This window comes from Lasiosphaeria miniovina, assembly GCF_030549165.1.
Source record: "Lasiosphaeria miniovina strain SMH2392-1A chromosome Unknown B0T26scaffold_2, whole genome shotgun sequence".
Taxonomy (NCBI): Eukaryota; Fungi; Ascomycota; class Sordariomycetes; order Sordariales; family Lasiosphaeriaceae; genus Lasiosphaeria; species Lasiosphaeria miniovina.
In genome coordinates this window covers 2,546,188-2,565,950 of record NW_026848221.1, presented here as the reverse complement: position 1 = coordinate 2,565,950, position 19,763 = coordinate 2,546,188, and the positions used below count along the sequence as shown (strand labels likewise).

The 19,763-nt window shown below is 54.7% G+C and overlaps 6 protein-coding genes across 6 annotated transcripts; 2 read left to right on the top strand and 4 right to left on the bottom strand.

Moving 5' to 3' along the window:
• Positions 1 to 160: 160 nt before the first annotated feature.
• On the bottom strand, positions 161 to 1,953 carry B0T26DRAFT_738185 (uncharacterized protein; the record flags this gene model as incomplete). Its single annotated transcript, XM_060443556.1, has 6 exons — positions 161 to 391; positions 485 to 1,337; positions 1,401 to 1,517; positions 1,610 to 1,740; positions 1,802 to 1,872; positions 1,932 to 1,953. 6 exons carry the CDS (start codon positions 1,951 to 1,953, stop codon positions 161 to 163), a joined length of 1,425 nt encoding a protein of 474 aa, XP_060300333.1.
• A 128-nt stretch (positions 1,954 to 2,081) lies between these two features.
• On the bottom strand, positions 2,082 to 4,389 carry B0T26DRAFT_765475 (Alpha/Beta hydrolase protein; the record flags this gene model as incomplete). Its single annotated transcript, XM_060446463.1, has 3 exons — positions 2,082 to 2,805; positions 2,875 to 3,329; positions 3,397 to 4,389. The coding sequence occupies 3 exons, from the start codon at positions 4,387 to 4,389 to the stop codon at positions 2,481 to 2,483; spliced, it is 1,773 nt and encodes a 590-aa protein (XP_060300332.1). The 3' UTR covers positions 2,082 to 2,480.
• Positions 4,390 to 6,457: 2,068 nt separating this feature from the next.
• On the top strand, positions 6,458 to 9,641 carry B0T26DRAFT_738183 (Retinoic acid induced 16-like protein-domain-containing protein; the record flags this gene model as incomplete). Its single annotated transcript, XM_060443555.1, has 4 exons — positions 6,458 to 6,490; positions 6,531 to 6,644; positions 6,789 to 7,720; positions 7,775 to 9,641. 4 exons carry the CDS (start codon positions 6,458 to 6,460, stop codon positions 9,639 to 9,641), a joined length of 2,946 nt encoding a protein of 981 aa, XP_060300331.1.
• A 596-nt stretch (positions 9,642 to 10,237) lies between these two features.
• On the bottom strand, positions 10,238 to 10,906 carry B0T26DRAFT_640073 (uncharacterized protein; the record flags this gene model as incomplete). Its single annotated transcript, XM_060437191.1, has 2 exons — positions 10,238 to 10,599; positions 10,687 to 10,906. The coding sequence occupies 2 exons, from the start codon at positions 10,904 to 10,906 to the stop codon at positions 10,238 to 10,240; spliced, it is 582 nt and encodes a 193-aa protein (XP_060300330.1).
• Positions 10,907 to 13,330: 2,424 nt separating this feature from the next.
• B0T26DRAFT_738182 (uncharacterized protein) lies at positions 13,331 to 16,703 on the bottom strand (the record flags this gene model as incomplete). The annotated part of the gene is made up of 2 exons (XM_060443554.1): positions 13,331 to 16,276; positions 16,680 to 16,703. 2 exons carry the CDS (start codon positions 16,701 to 16,703, stop codon positions 13,331 to 13,333), a joined length of 2,970 nt encoding a protein of 989 aa, XP_060300329.1.
• Positions 16,704 to 18,761: 2,058 nt separating this feature from the next.
• B0T26DRAFT_137794 (uncharacterized protein) lies at positions 18,762 to 19,643 on the top strand. The gene is made up of 3 exons (XM_060433384.1): positions 18,762 to 18,958; positions 19,034 to 19,185; positions 19,244 to 19,643. Exons 1-3 carry the CDS (start codon positions 18,906 to 18,908, stop codon positions 19,432 to 19,434), a joined length of 396 nt encoding a protein of 131 aa, XP_060300328.1. The 5' UTR covers positions 18,762 to 18,905; the 3' UTR covers positions 19,435 to 19,643.
• The last annotated feature ends 120 nt before the right edge of the window (positions 19,644 to 19,763 follow it).

The following is a 19,763-nucleotide window of genomic DNA, read 5'->3' as shown; positions in this document are numbered from 1 at the left end:
GGACTCCCATAACCACGGCACGACCCAACACAGTATCAAAATCTCCAAGCTGGACAACAAATAGAAAGTGAAAAGCACTCAGTCGGCAGGTACTTGTTGTCTATTGCCCCCATGATCACGCAGTCTGCAGCGCTCTATCCTTTTCAAAACACGAAGCCCGTCAAGACCCCTTGGAAAAAGAGACAACCGCCCATTTACCGTTCCACGCCCATTTTCTCGCCCCAGAGTCGCCGCCTCCACCCTCCGTCTGGCGCAGCTTCTCGTCCTCACCGGGCTTCAGGCCAACCACGACATCGCCCTTGCAGGTTCTCAGGGCTAGGATGTTGAGTCCCGAGCCAGGGCCAAGCGGTCCGATGGCCTCGGTGAAGGCGGTTGTTGGGTCCCAGCTTGCCTGTCCAATTTTTTAGCCGCAGTCCTACCACCCACCCACAGGTCCCAACTGGCCAGTCCTATAACCTTGACTCAAGAGTGGGGGAAGACTTACATCGCCTACGAGCTTTCTATAGTTCAAGTCGCCCTTGAAGATGACCAGCTCGCTCTCCTTGAGGTCCTCAACCAAGTCTGGGGCTTCGTGCGGCAGCCTCCAGTAGCTGCCAGGGTACGTCCAGACGCGGTTGGGCCGGAGCACGAGCTGGCCTTGGCCATGGAAGCCGCTCCATTCCTGGAAGAGGAACGACAGCTCGTCGGCCTCGGCGTCGGTTAGCGGCTCGGGCGTCTTGTCCTGAAGCAAGTCCTCCTCGGAAGGCGTCTCGTAGAAGTGGCGCGGGCCAGCGATGGCCGAAAGGAGGGCGCCGAAGTCGGCCGGGACCACGTCGGACACGAACCAGGGGATCGACTTTGGGTGGAGCACGACAGTGGTGGCGAGGCCGGCCGACAACAGGTAGCCGGCCAAGATGAGGTCGACGTAGAGCTCGAAGCCGGCATTGTCTAGCACAATGTCGACGCGGCGCTCCTTCTTGGGCCCGTCCTTCTTGGCCGCCAGCAGCAGGTCGTACGCGGCCGCGAGGTCGTTGACCAGGATGTTCTTCTCGGCCGTCTTGCGCGCTTCGGACCCCTGCAGCTTCTGGATGTCCTCGTACGTCAGGTTCGTCAGGAGCGACAGGTCCGTGGCATTCCCCCAGAGACAGATCTCGCACATCTCCATGAACAGGATCTTCTCAGCCTCTTCGTCGAGCTTCTTGTCCTTGCTGGCGCGGAGCTGGCCGACGAGGTCCTTGTACCGGGCCGCAAGCTCGAGGACGGCGGGGCGCGACGAGCGGAACGTCTTGATCTTCTGGCGGGCGAACACGTCGTAGTTCTTCCAGTGGGTGGACAGGCTGAACGATGTGTTGACCCGTCTAACTCCAGCGCATCAGCGTGCTGCATCGAGGCGAAATCCCCCAGACAAGAAGCCAACGCACCGGAACATGTAGCATTCGGAGTACAGCCATGGCACGTTCAGCCAGGTGGGGTTGCCCAGCTGTTCGAGCTGATTGTTGTAGATGGCCACATCTTCGTTGCCATCGTCTCGAATTGGCCTGCATCGCCGAATATTACACCTCTTCGTCAGCCAATCCGTCCTGCAAGCCGGGTGGCCGGGTCTGTGTTTGGGAGGTGAGGGGTGACCAACGCTAGTGCCCGATCGTGCTGGACCTCGTACTTGAGCTTGGCCAGCTCCTCGACGATTCTCTTGCCCTCTGCGCTCTTCTCGGCGTCATCGCAGTGGGAGACGGATCGGTAGGCGTCGTCGATAATTTGTGTCTGGAAATGGCGGCGTCAGCGTCAAGTCGTCTGGCGCTATCGGCGCATTCTCGATGCTCACCAGGATAACGGGCCATCGTTGTCTGGCTGTGGGGTAGGCAAACGATGTCGGGTCGCCCGTCGAGTACCCAGCTGGGCTGACTGTTAGCCTTCAATGGCTGGCTGGTGGTGCAATTCTGGAGGTTCCATACGAATCTTTGTCTCGTATTCCATATTCGAAAGCTCGTCTGGTTTGCGCCTGGCTATTAGGTGAGTAGGTAGGTTCGTCCAAACAGACAATATAAATGGTAGAGGTACGGATATCCCGCTATCTTATCCTCCCATGGTGGGGTAAAGGGTTGGTGGGGTTAGTGGTCCGCGGAGGGGAAGTCCATAGAAGCTGGCAGCCTTGTCGCGACGCAACAAAAGGGGAACCTCAGCCCTGTAAGCTGGGCAGGGCTTCCCCGTGCTAGCCGAACCCGCAAGTGAGATCAAAACCACCTACAAGGCGACGATGATGCTTCGTTATCATAAACATGCACGGATATACATGCATTCCAAAGCCAGCTAGTTACCTTATCTAGGGTACGGATACTTAAGGTAGATGACTGGAAAACTTGGCCGTTCCAAGGCAAGAGCAAACTTTCCCAAGTGGTATCATCTCCAGCTTGTGCAAACAAGTCAAATCCAAAACGCCATCCAGTGTCATAATTCATGGCCCTATGTTCCTCCTCTTCTCCACTAAGCGTTCGCTGGGTCATTCAGTAACCCTTGGCCGTGACAGCTCCGACAGCCAGCGTCTCGATTCTTCCGGCATAGAGCCGCATCACATGGCAGACGGGGTCACCCCATATTACCTCTCGGAGCTGCTCGTCAGTCGCGATTTGTGCCACTACGCCCTCGTTGAGCCGCTCCTCGACCGTCTTCTTTCCCTTCAGCCTCGCGTTGGGATCGCCACACCGCAGCACAACGATGCGGCCCGCGCTGCTCAAAGTGCTAGGCGGAACCTTCCAGACTGGGCCGGGGGTTGCAATGTTTTTCGGCGTGCCTGTTGTTGATTTTGTCCAGCTTGCTCTTTTGCTGGATCTGGTAGATACCGGCGGCATTTTGGATCCCGTGTCCTTCGGTCGTTTTTTCCTGGCATCCGTGCTACACGGCTCCTTCTTGTTGGTCCCGACAGTCGGCGCAGGTGCAGCAAATAGCTCCAGAAGGCTCCGCACATATGCCTTGTCTGCCCTCGCGACGGGGTCTCCCTCGTTTATGAAGCTCAAGAATAGACTCTTCTTCAGATGCGGGCGGCTATCGTAGTCCTCCGGTTTGGTGAGAGGCATCAGGCTCACCGGTGGGGTGCCGAATATAATGCAGTGGACTCGCTTGAAACATCCTGTCAGGATGTTCAGTTCGCTCTCCGCGGCTTTGGACGTGGCAAGCATGTGGCTGTAAAGGAGGGCCGCAACAGCACCCCCGGCGCTGTGGCCTGTAATAAGCAGCGAGTACGAGGCACGTCCGGGATCCTCTTCGAGTAGTTGACGTAGGCGCCGCGCGACGGGTGAGATCATTTTCCGAGCGGCGCTCAGAAATCCGGCATGACATAAATTGCCGGGATCATCCTTGAATCCGCGTCAGCAACCATCTAGGCCATGATGCCACCATCGCCGGAAGTGAGCGTATGCTTACCAGAAAACCAGCAGGCGACGCCGGTGCCGTGTTGAGGTTGACAGCCCAGTCCATAAAGGTCGCTGTGCCGCGAATGGCAAAGACGATGGTGTTCATGTAGTCCATAGGAACCGACTTGATCACCATGGCTTTGCTGCCTGTTCGCCAATCTGCGTCAACGTGCGCGTCTCTCTCGGCACCCGTGAGTCTTTCATATACGCGCTCCGAATACCGGGCGGCCAGGCAGAGAAGCGGGTATGTTGGGATATACAGTCGTAAGGGAGGTAGGTTCATTGGCAGCTTAGAGTTCGAGTAGAGATCAACCTTGGCAAAGAAACTGCCCGACATGACCGACGCAGCTACAGCTGTTGTTTGTCCCTTTGGTTGGCCTTTTGCCAGGTTCTTCTTTCCGGGCTTCAGCAGCCCTTTATCTCCTACATTCATATCCGTTGGCAGTTGCTGCTCGTAGCCTGGCTGCCAGGTGAAGAGGTCGCCTTCGTTCCCGGCATACCGCTCACAGTCAATCAGTGTCACGACGTCGTTGAATCGGCTCGATATTTGGTCCGCCATGGCAGCGCTTTGGTTTAGAAGCTGGCTGCTGTAGCCATGCCATCGAGGAAGGCCGTCGTCAAAAATCGGGGGAAAGTTGGAGTTTGGGCAAATCTCCTTAGCCAGGTCCACCACCGACCCGAGGTTCAGTTTGCTGGCAGTTCGGCCGTTTGCAGGCGGGCCAAGATAATAGTGGTGCTGGTTCACAATGATGGGCGGCGAATAGACTGCCGGCTGGTGGAACAGAGCTGGGGGGTGTGGCGTCCATCCTACAGGCGGAGGAAGAAGGCCGGCTGACTGGAAGGGTGCTTGTGGTTGGGATGCATCGCCAGGAAACCAGCTTCGAGACACATGTGTTGGAGGTGCTGTTGGCAAAGGGTTCTGGGGAAACACCCCCCTATGGCTGCTGGGTGCAAGTGTTGGCGACTCCTTCTTCGCTTTGTTAGACCGACTGAAGAGCCCCATCGTGAAGTTGATCCAAGTGAGTGGTGTTGCGGCTCCGGCTCCGGCTCCGGCTCCTGCCGCGGCAGCATCAGTATCAGCTGAGAAGTCGAACAAGTCAAGTTACGAGCCCCTCTCCGCGCTTAAGTCTGGCGGACGACCATGCAAACGGGACAATGGACGTGAGACAGTGGGCGCGGGTGGCTCAGTTTGAGAATGAATCTGCAAGGAACAGGAAAGGGCATCGACGGAGGATCGATGAAGATAAAGGCAGCGAGGTCATGAGAGCAGGGCTGTCAGGAGTCGGGGCTGGTTCAGAGCAGTCTCGGTTGCTTAGGTAGGCATGGCAGCACTCGGTCACCCCCTCTGGACAGGCGAGGCTTGGCTGTTTGTTTTTCTCATCCAGTGTTCCTTTTCCCACCATTTGGTCACCGGCGGGCTAGAACCTTAATCAGGGCAGGCAAGGCAAGTGCATGGAAGTGCAAGTGAAGGCGGTTGTGCCTGGGGTGCCTCGCCGTTCTCTGCAGTGGAGGTGCTCTAAGCATCCTAGTCATCAGGTCGCCTCGCGTTCCCATTCGCTATCGCAAAGGTGCTCCGCCTCCAATTACGGTGCGCAGTGGCGGCTTCAACGCACATTCGTTACTAACCGTGACTCGTGAGGGGTCTCATGCGCTGATAGCCGCCCGCCCATTGCGGCTGCAGGCTGGGATTCGCGCAGAAACTCGATTTTCTTGGGTATCCGTAGGTTGCTGCGGTACCTCGGCATATACTGTATGTACCATTTAAGTACTTGAAGTACTTGGCGGGGTCAGATAACAAAAGAGCTCTCTCGACAGCTTCCATCGGAAGCAGGTTCACGAGCTGCATATGTGCATCTGTCCATAATCTATGTCGGTCGCCGTTCCATCACGGTACAGAAAGCTCGAGTCCAACCAATCCGCAGGATGAGTCAACTGGTTAGAGCTCATGGACGCTTTGCGTGGCCAGCTGCCCACTCAAAAGCCTAAAACAAAGCATCGTGCACGCACCTAGAAAGCCTCGTTTTGCGAGTTGATGCCATTCGGCAGTCAATTAACCGTTCGAGCGTCGTAGAGGTGTTTGACTTCGAAGGCTCTCTTCACTATTAATCAGATAGATTGAAGCAGGCGAGAGGAAGAGGGGAAAAAAAAAAACCCCCCCTCGAAAAGGGGTGGGATTATACCATTATGGCTCCTTTCGCTTGTGGTGAGTTGTCGAGACAATTTCCAATCGCGATTCAAGATGGCCTGGCGAGATGGTAGGGGGTTCTAGATATCGCGACGAGGCAGAAAGGAGAGCAGCGATGTAGGTAAGGGATGGGAGTGGGAGTCCATGTTCCGTCTAGATAAGACTGAAGGTCTCCAAGTCTTATGAGCGCATTTACCTTTCCGGCGAAACATAACACGAGGAGATCGTTCTTCGTCTGATGGTGAGGAAACATCGGAGACACAGCAGCCGCAGTTACCATTCACAAATGCACTCCGAAGCCGGATTTTGGAAATGATGACCTGGCAGGTAGCCGAAGCTGTAACGTATAATTGCCCAGTGCGACCGAAGAAATCATGGCAGCCGTGGGCCCCGGGCTGAGTATATAAAATTCAGTGAGCTGCCATCCAAACGGTTTTGGTTGCTCTGAGGTATGTTTCCGTAAGCGGAAGTTGAGATGTTGAAGAGCGATCTCCGCGAACACTTCCATCACGCGTTCGAATGGCGAATAACTCGAGGGCGGGACAGTGGGGCTGCCGTGGACAGCTGCTGCACAGCTGCAGGTCATGGTACCCCTGCGGAGTCCGTGCCCCCTACTCGAGGCTGGCTTTCCACTCGAGCTTGGAAGGCTCACTGGAGGGGAGCTCCAAGCCGCGGGCAGCAGCGGCAGGCCACCTAAACGGCTAAACAATTTCGCGACATCTGGAACAGGACCATTTCATGCGTGAATGAGCAGGAGCTCCTCAACGACGACACGCGGCCTGTCCTCAACCACAGCGTGCTCGAGATGCATCCAGAGACGAAATGGACTTTGTAAGTGCGCTCGCTGCTGCAGGGCCCCTTGCGCCGCGGGAATGGGCAATGGACAATGGGCAATGACGGACGTGGTGCGTTCGGATGCGTATGTATGCGGGTGCTAACAACGGTCTCGTCTGCTGCAGTGGTCGCGCCTCATAGCCCACACGCCGCTGTCGTCGGTCAGCTCGCGCAAGGACTTCGCTCAGGATCCCGCCCGGCGCCTGCACCGCTTCGAGAAGGAGTACAGCCAGCTTCTGGTGAGTTCTGCATTCCTGTGTTCTGCATCCCGTCTTCTGTCCTGTGTCCTATACCGCCTTGGCCTCCCAAGGGCCTCGAGTCAGGGCCACTCGCTGCTGCCCTGCCCACGGCTTACACTCGTCGCTAACACTGGATCGTCGAAGCAAACATGGCGCAACTCGTCCAACCTCGCCCACGACGTCGATGCCGCCGAGCACATCGAGATTCGCCTTCAGGAGCTGACCAGGATCCTCGGCGACGAGTCCCAGCGCCCGCTTCCCCATCCGTGCATCGCCTTCGCTGCCGCAAAGCAGATCTACATGCCCGTCGCCAAAATCGCGACAAGCTCCTTCAATGAGTGGATCGTCAAGGAGGCCGTGCTCTTCTTCGCTACTCTGGTCGACGGCGAAGAGGAGCCCTTTGCGGAAAATGAAGTCTTCTCGGCCAGCTTGACCAACTTGCTTGTGCGCATAACTGGCGCCAACAGCATCCGCCTGGGCGTCGATACAGAGATCCGTGTCGTAGAGCTTGCCTTCAACATTACCACCAAGATAAGACTTAATCCCGACATTCTGCCTGCCTGGTTCAAATCGCGCCAGGACGGGCCCCAGGAGAAGGAGCCGGAGGACCATGATAAGTTCACTGGGAGAACGCAGAAGCAGGACTTCCCCTTGTTCTACCTGCTTATGGATCACATCCACCATGACGGCAAAGTGGGCGACTTTGCAAGAACAGGCCTCCTCTACGTCATTGAGGCGGCGTCAAACTCGGTTCTGCTGGAGCAATGGATAGTCGAGAGTGACCTGTCGACACTCATGGCCACAGGTCTAGGTGCTCTGTATAGTCAGCTGAGTCGGAAGCTCGTCATCGATCATCCAGCAAACGATCTCCCGCCCATCCTTGCCTTTTCCGACTACCAGCACCCCAAGTCCAGCTACGAAGTTATCAGCTCCTGTACCTTTGAGCTCCAATCGCACCTGGACACATTCCTGTCCCACCTCTTGTTTTGGCAGGATGTCTTGAATCACTGTAGATCTATCGAGGTCAAGTCTACTCTGCTCGAGCATTTTCAGGTCATTTTCTTGCAGCAATTACTGTAGGTCCGCGCACCTAGTCTTGACACGGTCCGTTTTTGCTCACCGAGATGCAGATACCCCTCGTTACTCGAGTCCTCCGATATAGACGGAGGCTCTTCGGTAGCTGTTTTGACATATCTCCGGCGCATACTAGAGTCGCTCGAGCACCCTGACATGATAAACCTCATACTCCACTACCTCCTCGCCTTGCCAGATATTGTGGCCGCTGTCCCTTCAGATGCGCTTGATGTGGTGAGCGCAGCGCGGAAGCGCAAGTCGCTTGATCTCGCAACCATGATGGCATCCAAGGGCGAGGCTGCTGCAGACCCATTGCTTTTCAATCTAGTCGATCTCATCCTTGCGTGTCTCCGGTCCCATAGTCACCAGACAATTTATGTCACTCTCCAACTTGTTTCGGTGATTCTTAAGAAGCACCACCGATACGCCGTCACCACCTTGCTCTACACAGAGGGCGTCATGGGCCCGTCGACGCATCGAATATGGGGCGCCCACCAACAGGAGATCGATTATATCATGTCCCTTGCAGGGACTATTGGCGGCCAGGACAATTTCAACGAGGTCTACGAAAACATTCAGAAGGACACCCTAGTGAAGTTGGAGAACCACCCATGTTCTATCAAGTTAGTCACGCCAAAGACCTCAACCAATAATCACAAGCTGCCCGCCATTCCCGATAGCCTTCCTAGCGCTCCAAGAGATGTGCGTTCTCACACTCTTCGCCCTGATGACCCGCTGCTCAACATCATCCTCGACCGGCTCCAGACGTTTTTTGTCAACCCGGTCGAAACAAATCTTGCACTGACAGAAACCATATCCGATCTCTCAGTATGCGGCTTCATGCATCTCGAGGGCTGGTTTCTGCGACATCCTAACAACTACACCTTTGAAGAGGACGACGAAGGACCGCCGCTGCCTGAGCCACCACTTGACCCAGAGTCTCCGGAATATATCGAATACAAACAGGGGCAGTCGATGAAAGAGTGCCGCAGGCGTCCGAAATGGGTCCAGGCAAAACTACCACGTCTGCTCATAATCCTTCACACACTATGCGAGCAAGTGGTGTCCTACAGACACACGGTTCCGCGCTTTGATGACCTCCTTCAACAGCGCCGTGAGGCTTTCCAGATCGCCGACTCGGCAGTTCCCATCCCTTTTCCTACGCGGACTAAGAATCCCCTCTCCCACTCTCCGGCTCGTACCAGTTCGCCTGTCATAGAGCGTGCGGTCGTCGAAGAGAATCGTAACACATCTCGAGAACGGCCTTCCGGCCTGGAAGGCTTCGCGCAGCGCATTTTCTCGGAGCTTAGCACGCCGAGTCGCTCAGGAAGTCCGCGTGGCCGGAAGGAGACGAAGCGAAGCTCGTCGGACCGATCAACGCCTGTGCCATTTGCCGGCCGCGATAGCCCTGTCAGCAACTTCGATACGCCGCTACGGGGCTCCGCACAAAGCGGCCTTGGTATCAGATCGTTCTCACCGGGTAGCATGTCGAACGGGCCGCCGTGGGAAAACAGAGGGCGGGATGATGCAGTTGCCAACCAAGCGAAAGCATTCCAGGCCATTGATCAGAGTATCCTGGCGAGACGAGTGGGCATCCCAACCATCAGACCCCAGGATGGCGAGAGGGTTGCCCCGATTCCGCTGGATTTCAGTAAAACGCAGCAGCAACAGCTATCTGCTAGATCAATAGTTGATGGCGACGGAGCCCCACCAACACACCGGAGCACTGGAGGTGATGACGGGCAGAGCGAGTCGGTCCCGGTATCCGAGGATGGCACAACAGAATCGACGCCTGTTGAAGAGATAACCGTGTCTGTCTCGCACGTCCTCACCAACGTCATCGTCTTTCAGTCATTCCTCCTCGAACTCGCTAGCATAGTGCAGGTGCGAGCAGGGCTTTTCGACGAAGTACGCCATCTTTAATGTAATGCAACGGTGCTTAACTGCGCCGCGGGCTTGGCCAGGCTAGCGACCGGTTGTTCATGCATACCAGATAGAGCTGTGGGCTTCTCCACATAGACGTTAGGTTACGTTTCTTTTCTGTTATTTTCTTTTAGTCTTATAGTTTATTTGTGTTGGTCTTTGGCTGGCTGGGATTGGAGCCCGACTTGCATGGCCTGGCGTCATAGGGTTATAGTTGTACCTACCAACGCTCGAAATCCAACGTCTTAGGTGTTCGCCGTCACGAATGGTACATGAATTATCAGTATAGAGGTGTGGAATAAATAAGCTCTTGGCATCACGTTCCAGTTGCGACTTGACTGAGCAGATTCTGCAGTTCAATTTCCTCTTATTGCCGAGTTATTTATAAAATTAAGCTCCCAATCTCATGCTTCAGACCACTACGTGACGCATTGAGAGTAGGAAATTTCCAAGTACTAGGTTCATATTATAACATGATTAGGTTGGTATATGATAATATAAATACAAATTGCTTGAGATCTCTATCTCCGTCATCTCTGTCCGCCCGGCACCCACCAGTCTAGCTTTTTTTTTTTCGTGAACTAGACTGGGCTGACTTAGAGGGCGGCAAGAGCGCCGAGGACAAGCATGCCTAAGGAGCCGATGGAGCTGGCAACGGCGGCGCCAGCAGTGAAGCTGGTCGTGGTGGAGCTCTTGGTCGTCGTCGGCTGGAGCGTGAAGGGGCCGGCCGAGGTGGTCGTGGTGTTGGAGTGCGGCGCGGCCGAGGATGTGACCTGCGCAGTCGTGCTCGTCGACAAGACGACGGCGTCCTCGGTGCTGCTGGTGCTGGGAGCTTCCGTGGAGGACGACGAGTCCTCCGTAGTAGTGGTAGCGGCCGTGGAGGAGGTAGTAGCGGTGTCGTCGCTGCCTCCGGCAAGCACGGCAACGCAGAGCGCGTCGACGGCGGGGAGGACTTTAGCTGTTTTATGGAGGAAGGTTTCTCTGGTTAGTTGATGTTTCTTCTTTCTTTTCCGTTCTGGGTAAGTGAAGTGAGGGAACAGCATACCTAGAGCAACATCGATTCCGCAGCCGGCCACGACACAGCTTGTGGCGCCCGAGACGAACTTATCCTTGGCCTCGCAGATGCACTTGAAATCGGTGTTCGAGCAGCCGGCAGCCTTGGCACCGTCGGCGATGCAGTCCGTGGAGCACGCGGGGAAGGCGGAGAGGTCCTGGGCGGAAACTAGAGCCGCGAGGGCGGTGACGAGGACGGCGGAGTACTTCATCTTGAGGGTTGTGAGGGTTGGCTGGTCTGAGAGGAAGTGGCTGGAGAAGTAACGAATGGTTTATTTCTGGCAACTATAACTGAGCCAGTGTGTGGGGATCAGGATGGAATAAATAAGAAAGCGTGAGGCATGTCATCCAGGGGAAGGAGCATTGCCTTTTATCCAGGCAGCTCCACAGCTATTTGGGCAGGCAGAAATTACATGGTGCTAGTTTGGTGTATCAGGAAGGCCGATGAACCATTCATCTAGTCTCTCTCCTGCATTGACAGAAGCAGGGAAGCAAGTGTTTGTGTCTACCTAGTTCTAGGTCAGACTCGTCAGTAGCGTTGCTCGAGCAGGCTTGGTGCGAAGTCCTGTGGCAACGGCGGATCTAGGTGATGCTCTGTCTGGGCAGTCTGTCCGCGGCCCTTGTCCCGTCCTGTCTGTCTGTACTCTGTCAGCAATGGGACTGCACGATCGATGGATCTTACCCATCTTGGATGTTTGCTTACCATCCATAGCTGGGCTAGCTGTAGACCTTTTCCCGGAAACTGGATTGGCCCCGCTTTGGCTCCAAAGTTGGGGAAGTGGGACAATGTCGCATCACGACAGATTGAGGTGTCTGGCGAGGACAACCTCGGCACTGCCTCCTTCACATTGCCACACACACGTGCAAGGCCGCCCAAAGGCTCGGGCCTAGGAGGGTTACTGTACACTCATCAGTGCTTGCAATGTCTTGGATTTGTAGCTCAGCTTGGGTAGTACGTACAGCGGTCCAATGTATTAGGCAGTGTACGGATCCGTATGATGGGATGGGTATGACGGTGCTGACGAGGCTGACCAGAGAATTCCCGAGCTGAACCTGCGCATCTGTCATTGCCGTCGTGCCGTCGTAGGTCTTGAAGTCTCGTCTCAACTGCTGTGTTTTCTCGTACCCGTTGCAAAGAAAACACGCCAACACGCGTGTTCATTGGGCCCAGTGGCTCATTTTGGCAAGTCCTGCGTGGTTGTGTGGAGCAGGTATTGACAATCCTTCGCCTCTTCACCAGACCTAGCTTACAGCCAAGCTCGCAAGCTCCGCAAGGCCGGGCATGACATGGCCCAGGGGTAAATCACATTTTGTGGGGTAACGCGATCCAATGACAAGCTCAGCCCAGCCCAGACGCCAAGCGCACGCACCTGACAGTTAGTTCCCCAGAGCGTTCCCCAGAAGCATTCCCCAGATTTTTGCGCGATGTGTTTCAAGTGGAGCCCAAGGCGGAATTGCAATGCTTTAAAAACTCGACACCAGCGGGTTGCCTCCACTTATCTAGCCGCGAGCGAATATAATTCATGCACTTTTACACTGGTCCCATTCCGGTGTGTACCCTTGTCACGATCACAAGCTCGAGGGCGCTCATGCTCAACCCAAGCATCATGGAGTGTAGAAATATGCCTCACGAGTCTATCTACTCGATCAAACTAGAGAAGATATTTGAATCAAAAGGGGATAGGGCTTTGAATTAGATTCTCATTATGTCTCAAGACAAAAGCGCGCGGGAGTCGCAAAAAGAGTCACGGTATGTATATATAAAAAAAGGAGAAAAAAAGAATTTTAAGAGAAAGACCAATAGTCGTTATATATGGGAGTGAGCTGCTTACTTTTGTCCTTGACGTATATTTACGTCGCATTCCCGCACAAGGCAGGTAGGTCTTACTCCAACGTTCTAATGTTGGAGATCTTTTTAATAGCGCCTTCTCTCTTGTTGAAAATAGCAAGAGTATGAAATACATTGAGATATATGTACTGTAGGTTCATTTTGGTGTGTGCATAGTGATAGGTATAAGAAATTTCATTTGGTAGTAGATCCAACTGTGGAAGTCGCTCTTAGAGTAGACGAAAGAAAACATCTACTGCTAATTATCTTCTGCAAGTCTTCCAAAAGTAAAGACTGATATGTTGCTCTATGACACACTTTGGGTATCAGAGAGCGTACATAGCCAAGGTACGGATACATATGCGCAGAAATCTCTTAAATTTAACATAATGTTACTTGCTGTTATTGAAGTAGCAAGGTGACATTAGGACTAGAAGCATAAGAGCGACCAGCAACAACTTCGCACTTTTATCATGTCAATTTAGTGTGTCGCACATAGGTATCTTCAAGATCCGATGAGTCGATGTTACCGAGCAAGTCACTGGAATGGGAGGCTAGCATCAGTGCGGAAACGAAAAGATACCATAGTGCTAGTGATGCAGAGTGCATATCGTAGTAGTCATAAGTGAAGTCAGAAACTTTTTGCATTCTCCATTCGGCAATCTAATCTACCTAGAACTGCGGCACTGGAACACACTTCGGCCAAATGCACATTGAATGGTCTAGAATAGACAGACACGACAAAGAGCCCGAGAGCACAAGTCAACGACCATAGAATCACCAAGATACGAGAAAGCGTCCCAATACATCAAGCTGGGCTTACAGCATCCCGGAGGCTCGCACCGCTTCCACTTCCAGACCGCATGCTACTGCGTTCCGAAGCGAATCCCGATCCCGAACCAGAACCAGATCCGGACCCAAACCCGGACCCGGACCCCAAGCCGTCACCCCGCTGGTGTGAGAAATGAAAGCCTGTAGGTCCGCGAGTCATGGTGCCTGGCGCTCCATAGACGCTGCGGTGAGCGTGAGCGTGGCCCGGCGGCGCGGTGGTTGCCATGACCGTATGACCGTTGCTCTCGCGCTCGTCCGACTCTGTGGACTGGGTGAAGCCTGAAACATTGCTAAGCATCGAAGAAGAACGACCTCTAGTCTTCTGCTGTGGTGCGGTGCTTTGGTTGGTAGCGAGCAGGTTGGGAAAGGATGAGACATGCGGCGGCGGAAGAATAGAGCTAGATTGGGGCGGCATTGTTGCGGACGGCCAGATGGACTGGGCGTTGAACTGCGTCGCCGACACGTTCCAGGGACCAGACGCATACTGGTTCGACGGGGAGCCTGGGTCGTACGCAGCATCATCCTGGAAGCTGGACAAGTATGCCTGCATCTGGTTCGCCATCTCGTGAACTTGGGCCTGTTTCCCAATGTTGACGACACGTAGAGAATTGATGCGATCTCTGAGAAGCTGCTCTGAGCGCGCCATGTCGGACTCGAGAGCAGCACGCTCCTGTCGGCGACGCTCAGCCTCACCCAAACCCCTGGCGTTTGCATCCGTAATGCGGTTGTGCTCGTCGTCGACTTTGGCGATGCGGGTGGCAATCTTGTTTCGTTTCGCTTGCAAACTAGCTTGCTCCTCCTCCAAGCACTTGGTATCCTTGTCAATCGTCGCCTTGAAGACCTTGAATGCTGAACGGGCCTTGTCGAACTGGGGTTTTTCGGCTGCCCAAGCACTTTGCTTAGAACGGTATTGGTTGAGAAGTTCCTCCGGCACACTCTCCAGTTCTTTAAGCTCGGCGTCAAGTTCCGCAATGGATTCCTCGGCCCGTTTCTCCTGGATGTTATTCTGCGCAACCTTTTGCCTGAACTTCTCATCGTCGCCTCCTGCCGATTGAGCTGCCGCAGCAAGCTTCTCGATCTCCTTCTTCGTGGCGTTTATCTTGCGGTTGTTGTCCTTGCGGACAGCCTTGAGGCGAGCCTTCTCGTCAGCCAGCTTGGCTTCGGCCGCAGCGATGGAAGCTCTGAGGGTCGTCGCCGGTGAATCATGGCGGTTATGGGCTCGCTGATTTCCGGGTGTTTTTGATACGACTTCGAGGTCCTTGCTCTTGGCCTGTATGGTCCTCACGCTCGTAGAGAAAAGAATCTCACCAGTTCGAGTGCTGATAAACTCGCATTCGTAATTCGACAACGGCGTGAGTCCATATATGTCGCCCGTCCAGCGTGTGCCTTGCTGATCTTCCTCCTCGCCGTCCTCAATCGGAGTGATGCGCGTCGGTTGCCATACGGCGTTGTTCACCATGACGTAAAATGGCTTGGCGTAGTCCACACCCGACTTGCTCTCGTCCTCGGGGACATCCATTGAATCTGGAAAGTGGCTTGTGTTGAAGCAGACCTCATCACAACCGACATAGCAGATCCATATTTGCTTAGGCTGTTTGTTGAACGGCGCATTGCCCAGGTTGTGAATATCAGTGGCATCGGATCCGGCGGATTCGGCGGCCGCATGAGAAAGTTCATACTCTTTAACCATGACAATTTTCGTACTTGCGAGGGCCGCCCAGAGGGGCTGCCGAATTCGGACCTGTGCACTCTGCTTGCGCCTCTTCTTCGTGGTAATCGTGACCGCACTCGTTTGCAGATGAGCATCGCTGTCTGCTGCCATAATGGCGGCATCTGAGGAACCTTCGCTCGGGAAGGAAACCGACTTGCCCGCCTCGGGGTCCAACATGCTCTGGGACTGCATGTCGCGCCTCTCGCGTCGTAGATACCACTCTCGGATATAGCGGACCAGCCCTTGAGTGAGAATATGGATGGCCAGGATGCTCCTGACCCACCCGTAGGGTCCCTTCTTGTCGAAAGACCGAACGGACGGGCTGAAGCTGTCCTCGGGGCGAAGGGAGAACAAGCTATTCGATCCAAATATCGAGCCCAGGTGTGACAGGCCAGTCCACCGTGCATGACGCGTCCATTGGGAGATGCCCACAATGGCGACGCAGAGGAGGATGTTGTTTGTCGTGCCCTCTCTCGAGCTGCCTCCCCCTCCTAGCGTCAACGAGATGACGACCTGGGCAAGATCCAAGATAAACCGCTGCATTGGTGCCCAGAGAAACAGCCATATTCCCAGCATAATCACGTCCATGCAGATCAATGTCGTTAGCGAGGGCGTCCCTTGATTGCCGTCGAAGATTTCAGCAATGCTGAGGCCGGAGCTCGTGGTGACCGGAGGGACGAAGGTGAGAAGTGTGAAGAGCATGTAGATAGTAGCCAAAGCGGCCGGCGACACTTGCATGAGGATGATGAGAATGGCGATGGTGTCGTGGATCGGACACGATCGGAGCACCGTGAGGGCCAAGTCCAAGGGACCCGGGTCGCGATGGACGTTGTTGTTCTTCGCATCGTTGACGTCGATCCGGCGGTGCGCCTCCTCGGGAACGGAGTGCGCGGGAGGGATCAGCAGGGAGTCGGTCGAGGAAGACCCCGAGTAGGTGCCTAGCGACTCTCTCCGCAGCAGCTCGGCCGCCTTGTGCTCGGGGGGCATGTCGTCGAGATGCGGCGCGAAACCATTGGCGGCGGCGGGCGCGGATGGGACGGGCGGTGCGACGGCATTGTCGACAGCAGGTCTGGGGCTGCCATCGAGCTGAACCTGGCTCTTCTGCTTGACGACGCGCCTCCCAGGGCCTACCAGGCCATTTTCGTGTCTGGTGTCGCGCTGGTTGCTCGCTCCCTGCTGTCGCTTTGCTAAATTTGTCGCCCGAGGCATACGCTTCTGCTGACCCAGAATCTTGTTCTGAGCCAGCCCAGCACCTGCTGAAGAGGGTTGCGGGGGGCGGCTGCACGAGCAAAGACTCTTTCCTCCAGCCAAACCTAACCAAGCCTCCTTCTCCTCCTCCTCGGCCGCAATCCCGGGGGAGTGGCAAAGTTACGCGGCCTGCGTCACCGCCAGCCCACAATCGCACAATAGGGAAAACCGAAAAGCCGACAAGTTCGTCATGCGCCGGGTATTGAATTTCGAGTTCGTGGGTTGGGGGGGATAGTTGCACGATCCAAACGGTTAGGCTCCTATTTCCAGGGTTGGAGAGAGTTAAAAGGAGAAAAGCGGATTTTGGATTTGGAGGCTGAGGTTTTCGGGATGGAGCATGCCAAGCTGATAACTGAAGTAACTAAACTAGGCGGTACATGCGGTGGGGCATTTATATCAGTACAGAGCGGATTCTTGTTGGAGCAGTGCTTCGCAGTCTGATGTTGGGCAAAACTGCGAAACAGGGGTCGGTGGAGCTCAAATAGGACTTGGTATCCTCAAGTTTTCTCAGGCGTGGTCTGGCCAATATTAGCAGGAAATAGGTAGTCCCATTCCCGCTACGATAGTAACTCAAGATACGGAGTGGTACATAGGTGCTGTCCAGTGCTCGTACAAGTGCAAGGGAGACCAAGGCCGAGTGGCTGCTTGAATATTGTGCTGGAAATCCAAGCAGAGTCCGGAGCGGAGTAACCGCCAACGCTTGGCGCTGACTAGTACTCGCATTTTCTCTCCTGAATCACCTTGTGGTCTGAATCCAGCACAACGGCTGACAGCTGATAGCATGGGGACCGTTATTTTCCCCGTTGTTGTGTATTTTTCTTTCTCTTTTCTGTTATAGCCTAACACTCATTGAATATTGTGTGGACTGGCTCTTCTGATGTTGCTTAATCTTTTCTATTCACAAAGGGAGGGAGGGCCGGCTAAGACCAAGTTAGCATGAATCCGGGCTGACTGATGATTGGGGTCCTCACCAGCTGGATGGGCACAGACAATGCTGACTGACTGACTACCTCCCAGAGAGATTGCAATTGTCAGTGCGTATCCCGTCAACAATGAGCTATCCGGTTGTTGAAGAAATATCGGTACCACACCACAGCAAAAAGAGGCCTATCACCCTTTTGGGCAATGATATAGCGGAAGAGGGGATTCAGGCCGCACCCCGCGTTCTGCGCGCACAGAACCTGGTAATGACTTGGTATTGATGTTCTCCCACAGGTAAATATCCGATCCCGTCTTCCCATTTATAGGTTCTTGTCGTGCGAATGGAGAGCACGAGCATGCTAAGTTTCACTAGGTAGTCGATCTGTCGTCGGACGGGGCTTTGAGCAATGCATCACGCCCCACGTGCCCCAAGGCCAGTGAGCGCCGATATGGAAGGTGGGTGCGGGGAAAGCTCACGCCTTATTTGATGCAAAATAATGCTTGACAGGCTGCCCAGAGCTGCACGAATTGACCTGTATACGACGCAAAACTAGCATCCATTAACATCACCAATCGATCACGCCCTTTTGAGTGAAGCGTGGCGGTGTGTTCAGGTACAGTGGGCGCTGCGGCACATGCAGCGGTCCATCAAAGAGGGTGCAAGGCAATTACGATGCCGATCATCGCGTGCTTTCTAGCCCTCGTCACCCCTCACTAACAAGCCCGCCCCTCCTGCCGAACATTGAAGCCTGCCCCAAAAATGCTTTACCTCCGACCATCAGCATGGAAATCAAGCAGCGGCCAAGCTGAAATTAATTTGTTTCACCGGCTCGAAGCACGATGCGGTCAGGTGGCGCTGAGTGTGGCCGCCACCACGACATCAGCGTCGTCCTGCAGCCACCGGTACAGGCGGTAGATGCTTATTTCTCCAAACTTCCGGTACTAGTGTTTGCTGCAAGTACAGGCAGACATATGGTACATTCACGGAGTACGTACCCACATGCCTGCCTACCTAACCTCACACGACACATAGAACCAAGGCGGTCACGCCCGGAGTTGGTTCTGTCTATTTTCCCTGATAACAGAGTTGGATCGCACAGAATGGCGAGATTGACGGCGGGTGACCAAACCGAGAGTTACACGCACTGCAGCGGAAGCATCCCTCTCCACCTACCTTCCACCTCCACGATTGCCAAGCATTTCACGGGAAGGGAGGCGGTCTCCTTGCCGGCATTTGAGCCCACGCCTCCTGCTGGATTGGCCAGTTTCTAAGATGCAATTTACAGCGTCGTACGGAGTACGGAGCATGGAGTGTCACGTACCTACAGAAAGTTTTGAACATTTCTCCACTGCTTCTGGCCCCGCTGCAGGAATTACCCCACATCTATGGCACCATTTCAAGAGAGGCAAGCCGGAGCCATAGAGTCACCTTAGCGGCTTTGCTGCCCTGTTGGCTGTCTCCCTCTTCAACGTGAGTGGAGGTTGGTCGGGCCGTCCTTGGAGGGGCCCTAAGTAAAACTTTGGACGATCTCTTGGCCGCTGCCCCGCGCAGGTTTCCCCCTTCTCCCCACCACGCACTTGAGCTAGCGGAGCATGCCATGTCCACGACTAGTTCCCTGCGAGTGAGGCTTTTGCTGAACAGCCGATTCTAGTCCCGCCCGCCTTCCGTGAGATGCCGAGTGATATATCTCCGTACCCCGTTGCCATCTTCCGAAGAATGACTAGGTGACTCGGGCCTCACTCAAATGCCCAGAGTTGGGCAGTTGAAGGGTTCTTGAACTGTTGTTGAGATAGTGGCAGATCATGGCATCACACACATCTGTCGACGCTATTCCTTGCCTCAGTCGGCATGTGTCTCTCGAAGCCCGTGACGCAAAGCTGCCTGACGCAGCCCATTCAATGTCTCAAGCCTAGATCACATCGACACCTAAGAAGGGGCTTCCTCCGGGACCGTAGGCGTTATCTCACCCTTGACCTATATCGCAAGAAACTTAATGCGAGTGGCGGCAGGTGTTTACAATCAGTACTGCACAGAAAACTATTCATCCGTGCCAATCACAGTCTTCTTCTTCTTCTTGAGACCCGCTGAGCCGTGTTGTGATCCCGACTCCAGCCGCAGTCAGATCATAGACACACGAGTGGTTGCTACGTCGCGCTGGATAGAATGGCATTCGCTGGCCGGGTTTATTTCGGGCTGTTGAGGCTTTGACCGGTGATCTCACTCATTGCAACGCTTGCGTCGAGACAGTGTCTCTTTCTTCAAGTCTCTTTCTCTCCCCAGAGCTACTCCGTACCTCGGTATGCACCGTGGAAAGTTGAACAGGCCGTGAGTAAGCAACTCGGGAGACAAGGTAGGTATCGAGTATCGACACCCCGACCCCCTCGCTCCGGAGCTTGACCTTGGCACAGCTCCTCCCGACTCCCGACCTTCCGCCTTCGGTTGGCCGGATAGGTACGTCCGGTACCCGTTGCTAATAGCACCCTACTCGTGGCAAAACCGTGCGCTAAAAACTAAGTTATCTTGAGATGT

Excerpts from the sequence above, each read along its gene's own strand:
- B0T26DRAFT_137794 (XM_060433384.1), top strand. The coding sequence starts at position 18,906 with ATGCCGAGTGATATATCTCCGTACCCCGTTGCCATCTTCCGAAGAATG. Across the intron at positions 18,959-19,033 it reads ATCTTCCGAAGAATGACTAG|ATCATGGCATCACACACATC; the intron begins GTGACTCGGGCC and ends AGATAGTGGCAG. Across the intron at positions 19,186-19,243 it reads AAGGGGCTTCCTCCGGGACC|GTGTTTACAATCAGTACTGC; the intron begins GTAGGCGTTATC and ends GAGTGGCGGCAG.